Here is a 12,374-nt window from a genome sequence, read left to right as displayed (position 1 = left end):
TATATATATATATATATATATATATATATATATATATATATATATATATATATATATATATATATATATATATATATATTGGAAGAAAGAGAGAGAGATTTATGTGTGTATAATTTGTGTGTATATTAGATTAATATGTAACTGCAAAATATGTAAGTGTTTAGTTCAGTTTAAATAGTTTTGGTTCTGAATAAATATGTGTAATCTGTCTGAAAGCTCACCGGCATTGTCAGCACATGATTCAAATGAGATCTGAGCTGCCTCCTATTCATTCTGACAGCAGCTGTCTGATCTGTGGTCTGACCCGAGGTTGCCGCCCTTTAGGCATGTCAGCCTAGCGGCCGACAGCGTCCAATGGGGCGTCTACGTATATGATGTCTACGTTTGCTACAGTCTCTAACGCTCTTGAAACTACGGAAAGCGCCGAGGATAAAAGAAACATAGTGCGGAGAGCGCGGCAGGGAAAACACGTTAGGGAACGGTGTGTGTGTTTTGACGCGCGACAATGGCAAAAAAAAAAAAAAAAAGGTCACCGTTGTGGTCTAACAAAGTTAACGCGTTAATAACGCGTTAAAACTGACAGCCCTAATTTATATGAATTTTTAAAAATCCATAATATTACTTATTCAGACCAGAGGGGGGATGTATCCCCCCAGGGATAAAACATGAATGACCAGAGGGGGGACGTCACAAACAACAAATCCCTCCCAGCAAATCGCACCCAGCTCCTAGCTTTCCAGAGGAATAACTGCATTAGTATAATCAAGTGTCCAAAAGATATTGATTTCTACTGAGCAAATCATTCTTTAAAATGCTATTTTCTTAAATAATGTTTCGTTTAATAAAATAAAATGCTGATTTGCATTGTGAATGAGTTGAAACAAATACCGAATGTAAATTAGTTAAGCTAATTTGATCTCATTCCACATTCTTTAACTTATAGCTGCATTGAACTAGGATTCACTCAATTATTCTGATGATGGTTTTCAACTATCATATTTTTGTCCTTTTTGTTTCTTTTGTGTACATAGTTCCTTAGCATCTTTTTATCTTAATTTTGTTCAGTAGTTTTAGATAGGCTTCACTAGCCTAGTAGATAGGATTTGTTGATTGAAATATAGTGTTAATTCGGACAAACAGCATTCTATTGTGGTGTTCTCTGGATGTTCATTTTTATTTCTATTAATACATTCTTGAACTTGAAGAGAAGTTGTCTCTCTGTAGTCTAAATGTGTGCTGAGTTTGCTGTTAAAAGAATGCCAGTGCTTGAATCATTCCTTTTAACTATTGGCCTGATATCAGCTGTTTGGGCTGATATTCACCGGACAATACCTAACAGACTGAGAGGTATTTCTTAAACATTATATAACTTTGAACAGTGCGTTTATAGCACAACATGCGCATGCACAAGACCATCTCATCTGCTCTATTGCTCCTCGGGAGGGATTGTGTAAAAAAAAAATCTTCCAAATACACTCTGGTCTTATTTCTTTCATCTGAGGCCTTCCTCTAAAAACTCTATAAACTTGTAAGACAGTTTGCTTCTTAAGACTCTCAGTCATTCTGAAAGTATATGGTGAGAGCCCTGTAGCAATAATGAACGGCTGGAACCGAAGCTGACTGGATACACTAGAAAGTGTGCATGTGCAGCAAGAGGAAACTAACAACCATCAAGCATGGACATGGGCAACAGGTGAGCATTTCACAATGATTGGCATGTGGGACAAGCAATGAAAGAGAAGATTCCCCAACACCACACTCGAAGCCAAAAGAAGATTGTTCACCATGCCTTTAAATGAGAACTGTCCCATTGCATTCCTTACCAAAATTCACTTTAGGAAGTACATTTGATAGAAAAAAACTGTTTTGAAATTTGTTTTATTTATATTTGAATGTGTAAGTATTGTTAAAATTGATAAATATTCATAGGTTTAAATATGTTGGAAAACACAGGTTCTTGTAGGGTTCTCCCAGTTATTCTGACTATGTTGCCAGATTAAATCATACCAGCCTTCTTTAAACAAAACTGACAATATATAAGTAGGAAATAAAACATATAAATCATAAAACAAGATTTATTTTAATCCCACTGAAATATTTTGGTTAACTTCACTTATGTGAAGGGATTTCTACTTGAACATCTGTCAAGAAAAAACATGGACCAGTCCTTACAGCAACCCCAAAACCCATGAAAGGCTGGCATGTAATTCTACAGCTTTTTTCAAGATTTGGGTGAATATGGCTATTTACAATGTGTACTACCGCCCTATGCAAGCAGATATCAGGTATTTTCATAAGCTTAAAGGTATAAAACATTCACTGCATTACTCTTTTCAAACAAAGGAGGATGCCTTTAATGAAAAAAAAAAAAAAAAGAATCAGTTTTGATGCCAGTCTGTTGTTTAAACCAATCTTTTTTTGTCATAGCTGAATCATCAGGTGGTCGCTGGTTGACTGACTAAACTGATCCCAGAACAGGCGGGTTCTCCAGTACCGCGGTCAGCTCCAAATCCTGCCTCTTCCTCTTGCAGGCATCAGAACAGCGTTTCCTTCTTTTTTCCTTCTGCGACCACTCCCCTTTTAAATTTGCTTTCATGAGAAACCCTTTTCATCTGTCACCAACCGCTAGAGTTACAAGTGTTGAACACGACGCAATCAAGAAGGCTCCACAAAATCTCAGTTTTTCTTGCTGAGATTGGCGTGTGCTGCTGCATATTTTACCTAGCAGCGTGTAACGTTAAATCAGACGCGGTTTGAGCCTCCACTTTGCTCTTTCTGCGGCTCTAACTGATGCAGTTTTAGCTTAACAGTAGTTTAGTCTCCAACACACGGCAGCATGTTGGATCCGTCTTCCAGTGAAGAAGAAGGGGATGAAGTGATTGAGGTGGAGCGCAAAGAGGTGAAAGCTTCGAAGAACCTCGTAGGACCCGGTCGGCCACCGGGCCGATCCATCGAGGATCATGGCGACGGAGGGCTTCAGCCCCGGGGCCGCGGCAGTGGCTGTGGCCGTCCTTCCAGCCCCAGCCCTTCGGTGGGCAGCGACAAGGAAAAGGAGGACCTGGAGAAGATGCAGCGAGAGGAAGACGAGAAGAAAAAGCGACTACAGCTATATGTGTTTGTGATGCGCTGTATTGCCTATCCGTTCAATGCAAAACAACCTACGGACATGACCAGGAGACAGCAAAAGGTAAGACAAGCCTTATTGGAGAAAACAAACCTCCTTCATGTCTGTGATTTAAATGCAATGTGTAACGTACACATCACATGACACCAACTGTTGCTTCCTGAGGTGCGCCATGTTGCTGTTTGCATTTTATATCAAAGGTGGAAATTTTAAAAATGTTCCAATGGTGAACACTCCAATATAATTCAGTATTAAGGCACCTATCAAAAATACATTTTTAAAATGTAATTTGCCGATTGAATATAAGCAACAAACGGCAAGTCTTTAAATTCCAAGTGCTATTGTAAGATCTTTTTTTCTTTATTTAAAGTAATTGCACTTTCTCTTTATTCCAACATTCAGGAAAAGGGGCAGTAAAGTTAAATTGTATACAGAAGCAACACTTAATGATAAAAGAAAGACATTACTGACAACAAAGGGAAAGGCAGCAGCAAGACATAAAAGGGAGAGGGAAACTAGGGTGACAGAGCATTTGCATTCATTTTGTTTTACTCTATTGGTAAACCGTTTGTTCTGGACTCTGGGTGTGACTGTGGTTAAAACTCTGTCTCTATGGGTCAATTCTCAAATGACGTCACATTTTCCCAGAGACAGTCAGTTTCCTGGCTGGTCGGACAGGAAGAGTGCAAAGTACATTGGCAGCGACCGCAATACTAATCATTTTGGAAGATAACGAAGTCCCAGGAGCTTAACTTCAACCTGCCTCAATCGAGAAACCCAGCATAGAACAGCTGAAACGTTGGCTGAAATGTAGAGGGCTCAAAATTAGCGGAAAGAAAGCAGTAAGAGGTAGGAAAGGCTGTCCTCTCTCAGAACGGATCAAATCCAAGGAAGAAACCAGTTGAATACATGTATAATTACAGCTAATACTAATATATATATATATATATATATATATATATATATATATATATATATATATATATATATATATGTATATATATATATATGTGTGTGTGTGTGTGTGTGTGTGTGTGTGTATGTATGTATGTATGTATGTATGTATCATTACAGGTCTATGCTTTAATTTATTATAGAGCTCAAAATAAACTTAAAAATAGTCCCGGATGGGAACAAAGATAAAGTCCTTCTGGAACAGGTCCACGTGTGTTTTTTTTTTTCTGACTGCTGTAATCAGACACTGCTCAGACACTGCTCTCTTGCTGCATGGCGTGATAACCAGAAAAAGGTGTTCTGTCTGAAAAAAAAAACAAGCCCAAAAAAAGCAACTTCACGTTCAGAAACCACCCCAAGAAACTGCAACCGTCTACTCAAGGACGTTACAAGTGACTTTAGTGAAAAACAAGCACAAAGTGGTTGCTAATAAGTAGATTAAATGCAACACTAAAGCTCACATGAACAGCCCTCACTGATTGTGTGAAGGTTTAAAGCTGCTTAGAAAAAGCCCAATAAACGTAGCCTACCTGCGCAGATGCTGCAGTTACTGCTATCTAGTTTGGATGTTCAAGTGTTGGCTTTTTATGACCAATCAAATGCAAAGACTACATTTCAGTGACTTTGGTCAGGTTCCACATTAAACACCTCTCGGTTACAATCTTGTATCCAACACTGACATTTCTCTGGAATCCTTTGGGGTTTTGGAAAATCAATGGAAAAAAACTCCCTTCATATGTTCATGATTCACTCTACTGAGTTCTGCTGTTCTCCAGTTTTGCATTGCTTGTCGTCATTTCAGCTTTTAACTTTTTGTTCTGTCATTTTTTTCTTCATAGAAGATACACCTGGTCTGGCGTTCTGTTAGCTGTGACATCATCCAGGAAAGACATATCACCCGCTGTTACCATCTAATGTAGAACAGATTACTAGATCCATGTGTGCTTCTGTGCTTTTTTGTTAGTCTTGTTGTGTCTCTGCTCTGTCTTCACCGTTCATACTAAGCCTGGTTCTGGTTCTGCTGGAGGTTTTCCTTCTTGTTAATGGGGAGTTTTTGTTTCACGCTTCATGCTTGCTAAGTATGAGGGATTGCTGCAAAGCCATGGACAGTGCAGACGACTCTCCCTGTGGCTCTACGCTTCTCCAGAAGTGAATGCTGCTTGTCGGGACTTTGATGCAATCAACTGGGTTCCCTTATATAGGACATTTTTGACCAATCTGTATTATCTGACCCAATCTGTATAATATGATTGAATTTGACTTTGTAAAGTGCCTAAAGATGACATTTTTCATTAATTGGCGCTATATAAATAAAATTTAATTGAATTGAATGATCTCCATATGGCAAGTCACTCCGGCTAATACCAATGCAGCAGCTGTATTTTGTTGTTGCCATATTATTGTCTGTTGAGGCGATATTCAGGACAGATCTGATCACTATTTGACTCAAACAAATAATCTATTCAAACGTTACCGCTCCGCTTATACGACCACAAGATGGCTGCGATGCATGTGTCTAAATTAAGTATTTTGACATAATTTGAGGAATGCCCTTTTGGTATTCAGCCTTGTGTCATGCACACCTAGCAGGCCCTGATAACAGGACCACTATTGCTGAGGCTGGGGTTTTATTGTTTATCAGAGGCCTAATCTATTTTCAATTTTTTTTAAGTAATTAACATTATGATTGTATTCACACTGACTGAGAGACTACATTTTGCATTGACACTAACAGTGGATGTTTTCTGAGGCCCCTATCCCCCCCAAATGCTTGGCATATATTGTTTTATTAGAAGATAAATAGACATAGACCCCTTGAAAAAGAAGGTAAATATTCCTAGGAAGCTGGCTCCCTAGTTTAGCGCTGCATTCTTTGAAGCACAATGTAAGGAAATTGAAGAGAAAATGGCACTCTACACATCTTGCGGAATCCTACCTAATCTGGAAAAACAGTCTACTTTTGTATAAAATGACCCTTTACAGCGTTACAGCAGCACATTTGTCATCATTAATAAAGGAGAATAAAAATTACTCAGAGACATAGCTCTGTTTATCCATTCCCTTAATAAAATAAAAACTAAAAACGCGCGCTCGCGTAAAATACGGGTTGGAACTGCGCGTTATTGTACGGACGATAATTTGCCTAATCGGCTTGCCATAAGTTCCACTGCCGTATGCATGCGCATGTTTCGATAGATACAGACAGGAGAGGCAAAGTAGAAGCTCGCGCATGAACATGTCCAACCAACAACTCAGATTGATTGTTCACTCTGAATGTTGTTTCAAAATAGCAAACCAGGGGTTCGTTCTTCGTACGTTGCTTAAAACATTCAAGATCAAATGAACCATCCAAGATGATTTCATCCGGCTAATCATGATCCGGCTAATTGGGTTCTTCGAACACACTTGTTTACGATTAGTATCATTGGATTGAGTTATCTGAGACAACTGCGCGTTCATGCGTTTGTTTAAAAGGGGAAATGTATCGATAGTAGAAACAATGATCAGCAGCGCTGCTATTGGCTGTTTAGCATGGCCAAAGAACGCCCACAGTTTTTTTCCTTGTAGAACAAGAGCTTTTAAAAGGTTATGCCGAATTTGAGTCAATTAAAACGACAGGTAACACCTCACAGTCTGCTAAAACCAGGAGAGGGGGCTGGCAAACAGCAGCAGACAAATTAAATTGTAAATACTATGTCCATGATAGATGTTTCTATCACTTTCTACAGTATGTATTTTTGCATTTTAATAGTTTCATAAGTACTATGTTCTTTTATGTCAAAGCCTCCATGGGAGCGACTAGAACATGGGGAAAAAAGTGAAGTACAAGAATATTCTACAAAATGATAGCCTTTAATTATTATACTGTATTTTAAAAAGCAACTTCTTCCTCTTTTTTAAAAGCCACTGTTAAATTATGTGTTCGTCTGTTTTTAACAGCCACCAATAAGAAGGCTGAAAAAAAACGGGTTCTTTTTACTTTTACATGTTTAACCCTTTTTCTTTTTTTTTTTCCACAAAATGACTTAAGGTGCCATCTGTTCCCTATATTAACGGCATCTTCAACAAAAGAAAAAGTATTTTGACCTGAAAAAACAAAAACAAATTAAGAGGAGAAATTGAACTCCACAACATGAAAAAGAGAAAAACTGCACTAGAGATCGAGTTGCTTCAAAAGGACCTTCAGAGTAAATTCTAATACACCATTTTACACATAGTAGTATTGCTGACTTTACATAACTATCTCTTACTGCAGGCAAAAGATGGCTTGCTGACTTTTCTTTTATAAATAATTGTTTAAATAAAACAACAGGAACAAAGCATTATTTGTTTCGTCTTTTATTGAACATAAAAAAATGGTGTTCCACAATTCTGTCCCTTCCTCTGCCACTAGGTGGTCCAAGTGCACTGGCTGGACACAGACTTCACTATCTCCTCCGCTACGATCTAATCCTGTTTACATGAAATAAACCTGTTCGGGAGCAGGCTCAACTTTGCGCACATGTTGCTATGACAGCAAGTCCGGGATGAGTTTCGAAGAACCAAACGATCCAAGATCATGCCTAATCGTCAACAATCAAATCCAGCTAACTGAGTTAGCGACGTACGGAGAACGGACCCCTGGTTTCATTTCTTAGTTATGTCCTGGATTTTGTAGCGTTTGTGGACGCTACGTCGCTACTTGATCAAAAAAATAACGTCACTACAGGAAAGTTACTTGATTCATATAGCAGCGACGCTACGGTCAAGCTACTGGAAAATGAAGTTTAACTAATAGCTTCGCTACATGTAGCGGCGCTACTGCCCATCACTGTATGTTGTCTAATTTAAAATGCAACGAGGAAGTGACACCATCAACAAAAGTGGCAATTTGTAAATGGGAAGAAACAACATTGCTGCCATCTGCTTGGCATTTCTGTGACACTGAAGAAATTAAAAGGGGGACAGACTCTTTAAAGTTTGATACAGATTATCTGATAAAGATCTACTATAATCTGCATATGGGGGTGGAGAACTCAGTTAGATTAAACTCAAATGTTATTAAAAAATGATCAGATAGGACAGGGTTTTGAGGACATACTGTTAATTCTTCATAATTAATGCCATATGTCAGCACAAGGTCTACAGTATGGAGCCAAGAGTGCGTCGGTGTATGCACATTTTGATCAAAACCAATTAAATCTAGTATAGTTTTAAAGGCTACACTAAGGTTATCACACTCTGTGTCAACATGAATGTTGAAATCCCCCACTATAATAACCTTGTCAGTGTTTATCACCAAATCAGATAAGAAGTCTGACAACTGATCCAAAAACTGAGTGTAAGGGCCTGGTGGACGATACAAAACAACAAACAGAAGAGGTTTTATTGCTTTGCAATTTGGATGAGGGAAACTGAGGGTTAAATGTTCAAAACAACTGTAGTTATTAATTGGCCTGGGACTAATTAATAAATCCGACTGAAAAATGGTTGCCACTCCTCTTCCCACAGATCTCGGAATGTGGAAATTTGAAAATAGTCCTCTTGTAGCCAGGTTTCTGTGAGACAAAATAAATCAATCTGATTATCGGAAATCAATCCATTAACTAGTATTTGGAGGTAGAGACCTTATATTTATTAGATTTAATTGTTTAACATTTAATTGTTTTATATTTTGGTTCAAGCTGAGCCGTATTGATTTTTATTAGATTTTTATGATTTGTTCCTTTTGCAGTGAAGTGGATGTTACATTTGCGTATGATATTGCCAAGGGGAAGGAGGTAAATGATGAAGAAGAGGGGCCCCAGGATAGAGCCCTGGGGCACACCTGAGGTGACGGGGGAGGGGGTGGATTTGAGGGTCCTTAGTTGAATGAACTGAGTGCGGACAGAAAAGTAGGAAGTAAACCAGTCCAACGGAGTGTTGGTGATGCCAATGGGATAAAAGTCTACCGAGGAGGTGGTGTGACAGATGGTATCAAAAGCTGCACTCAGGTCGAGGAGGATGAGTATGGTGAGTAATCCAGAGTCGGATGCCATGAGGAGGTCATTGGTAATTTTGATGAGTGCTGTTTCAGTGCTATGGAGTGGTCGGAAACCATACTGAAACTCTTCATACAGATTGTTATCAGATAGGTGAGAATGGAGCTGGGGGGCAACTGTTTTTTCAAGGGTTTTGGAAATGAAGGGTAATTTGGAGTTAGGACGGAGGTTGTTGAAGTTGATGGTGCTGGCACCAGGTGTTTTCATAATTGGGTTAATGGCAGCAGTTTTGAGAGGTGTAGGGACAGTTCCAACGGTGAGGGAGGTGCGGATGATAGCAGCACTGAGAGAGACCAGAAAGGGGAAGCAAGTTTTGACACATTGCATTGGGAGGGGGTCCAATTGACAGGTGGATTGTTTGAATTTCCGGATGAGCTCTGTGATCTCCGAGACAGTGGGGAGAGACGAAAGAGGAGAATGAGTGTGTAGGAGGGGTGGGGGTGAGGAGGGGGAAATACCAAGCCATTGTTGCACGGGTTCTGATCAGATCATTAACCGTTTATACTGTCCCCAGATGCTAAGGTAACTTGCACAGGCCTTAGCTAGGGATGCTGCTGCACTATCATGCACATTGCAAATTGTGGTACTGTGTGTTATGTAAATAGGCTGGAGTCTTTTCCGCTGTTAAACTTTGCAATATTTATTTACACTGGCATTTATTTGCCATGAATAAATCAATGTAAGTAAATATGCAATTGTAAAAAATGTAGCAAATGCACAGACAAATGAATGAGATTTGATTCATACTTCCGGCTGCGCTCTAGGGCAGCGGCTAGGTGTAAAGCTCCAACCTGGTTTTCATTGTTCTCTTCTGGTTTTCATTGTTCTCTTCTCCTGCATTGTTTACATTTCAATTGCTTACTTTTTAAGCACTGCTGCAATTTCCCTGCATATTCTACATTTCAATTGTTTACTTTTAATTACAAGCTGTATGCAACGAAATTTCGTTCTGTATGCACTCTGTACATACAAAATGACAAATAAAGATGTCTATGACTGAGTCTAAATTTTATATACTTTTAATCTTCTACTCTTAGAGCTTCTTCAGAGCAAATTTTAGAATAGACTAGTTTTTTCCCGCCCTGCGACAGACTGGCGACCTGTCCAGGGTGCACCCCGCCTCTCGCCCAGTGAACGCTGGAGATAGGCACCAGCAACCCCCGCGACCCTATGAGGGATTAAGCGGGTCAGAAAATGGATGGATAGTTTGTTCCCTCCTTTGTGGGGCAATAAAGGAATTCTTATCTTATTCTCATCTCATTTGGATGTTGTTGAACAAGTTCACCTCTAAAGAAAGACACCCACCTCTACCTTGCAGTTAAACATGTGAAATCACAGAAAGTATAACATTTGTATAGTCTTTAACTGAGGTTGAGAATCATTTCTTTTCCTGAACAGGACAGTAGAAAAACAAAAGAATTTAAAATCTGGATTTAACAAAAATAAATGCATAACTGACATCTTATTTCAAGTTAAAGGTGGTTTAAGTTTAATACTTACATTTTTTGGACATGATTTGTTATGTTTGTTTTTCATTTAACTTACAATGGCTTCTGTCTCCTTCAGATCAGTAAGCTGCAGCTGCAGACCGTCAAAGATCGCTTTCAGGCATTCCTCAATGGAGAAACTCAGATTGTGACTGATGAGGCTTTCATCAATGCTGTTCAAAGCTACTATGAGGTGAGTTTGTACTGTAGTCTTTATTATATTGCACATTTTATATGGTTATTGTTCAGATTGGACACTTTGATAGACTGAATATAGATGAGCAGAAAAAAATACACATTCTAAATGAGCCTGCACTTGTGTAGTGCTTTATTAAGTTTGGCGGCCCCAAAGCAAGCTATGAGGGGTTGGAACAAAAAACGGCTGGGTGCTGTTGCATATTTCAGATAATAAACATGTCCCTTCTATCAGATGCATTCCCCAACTCTCTAAAAACAGCAGTTATTCAATCCCCCGCTGAAAAAGAACAATTTAAACAAATTGACATCCACATAAACACAGACTGTGGAAGAATCCCAGTGCTGGTATTATCAAACCATTTGATGTTCAATACTGTCAATCATTCCATCCTGTTTGAACACCTGGAATACTGGGTTGGCCTCTCTGGTACAGCACTTGAATGGTTTAAATCCTACTTAAAGGAGAGTGACGTTTTTATGTCAGTAGGTCACATTACATCAGTCCACAAAAAACACATGTGGGGGTTCCCCTGATAGGGTTATTATCATTAATAATTCAGGACGGTTCAACCCCACACGACAAGAAACGGACACTTCAAGTTTTACTTGCGCAAGGAGAGAAAGGCTGTCGGATCTCACTGTCTCACCACACTAATCAAAGCAATCCCCAATGAGCTTCTCCCCTTTGTAGTATTTTATTGCATGTCAAAGTTATACAACAGGGCATAGTCCAAAACATGTTTGCACTAACTTCTGTTGATGAGGTGGAATGTGTGTGTGAGTGAGAATGTGCCACAAGACAGTCATAAGATAGGGCTTAGAACAAAGCTCTTTCAAAGATTATAATCTCAAAGCAGGAAATAAAAAGACTTGTATTGAAAAACTGCATTTGCCAGCAAATATATGTCATATGTATGAGAACAAGAAGTATTAAATGTAATTTAGAGCAATAAAACCTTAACATCAATGATAATACTCCATCTTGGGCCCCCCTATACAATATCCATATGATTCCTCTAGCTCAGAAGATAAAAAAACAACAGTCAGTTACCATAATTATGCAGACGACACACAGCTCTACGTCACCATGTCACCAGGTGACTATGAACCCATTCAAACGCTGAGTAAATGCTTAGAAGAAATCATTACATGGATGTGCCACAATTTTCTTCAATTAAATAAAATCAAAACGGAAATATTAACTTTTGAACCAATAGAGGAATGACCAAGAGTCAGCACACAGGTTCAGCTGCTTCAGCTAGTAACCACTGATCAGGTCCGGAATCTGTATGTTGTGATAAGATAAGATAAGATAGGCTTTATTGATCTCAGAGTGGAGAAATTCACTTATCACACATCGTCTTAGTAAACAAAAGAAGGTGCCAAAAGGAGGAAAAGGTGCACAAGGTATAAGGTATATACAGTGTGTCCACAAATATACAGTGTATCAAAAAATAAAAAAATAAAATAAAAGTACAAGGGAATTAAAGGAGATATTTAGGATGACTTGTGTACACTCAGGTGACTTATATACAAATGGATTGACGTTGTACATTAAGTGGTACCAGGTAAAGAACAACAGTGAGGTAG

General features: G+C 38.8%; 1 protein-coding gene across 2 annotated transcripts in view; it reads left to right on the top strand.

Annotated features, from left to right (window-relative positions):
• The first annotated feature begins 2,052 nt into the window (after nt 1-2,052).
• Nucleotides 2,053-12,374, top strand: part of LOC105920400 (calcium-dependent secretion activator 1) — a 710,204-nt gene continuing 699,882 nt past the window's right edge. Inside the window, exons 1-2 of one of the 2 annotated variants that reach the window (XM_036151653.1) lie at nt 2,053-3,187; nt 10,666-10,779. In XM_036151653.1, the coding sequence (XP_036007546.1) occupies nt 2,837-3,187; nt 10,666-10,779 (465 nt within the window). In that variant the 5' untranslated portion in view covers nt 2,053-2,836. The remainder of the gene's footprint in view (nt 3,188-10,665; nt 10,780-12,374) is intronic. The other variant, XM_036151654.1, reaches the window with a different exon arrangement.

Source organism: Fundulus heteroclitus, chromosome 20 (assembly GCF_011125445.2).
Source record: "Fundulus heteroclitus isolate FHET01 chromosome 20, MU-UCD_Fhet_4.1, whole genome shotgun sequence".
Taxonomy (NCBI): domain Eukaryota; kingdom Metazoa; phylum Chordata; class Actinopteri; order Cyprinodontiformes; family Fundulidae; genus Fundulus; species Fundulus heteroclitus.
Note: the sequence above shows the minus strand (reverse complement) of the source record. Positions and strands in the feature narration are given on the sequence as shown.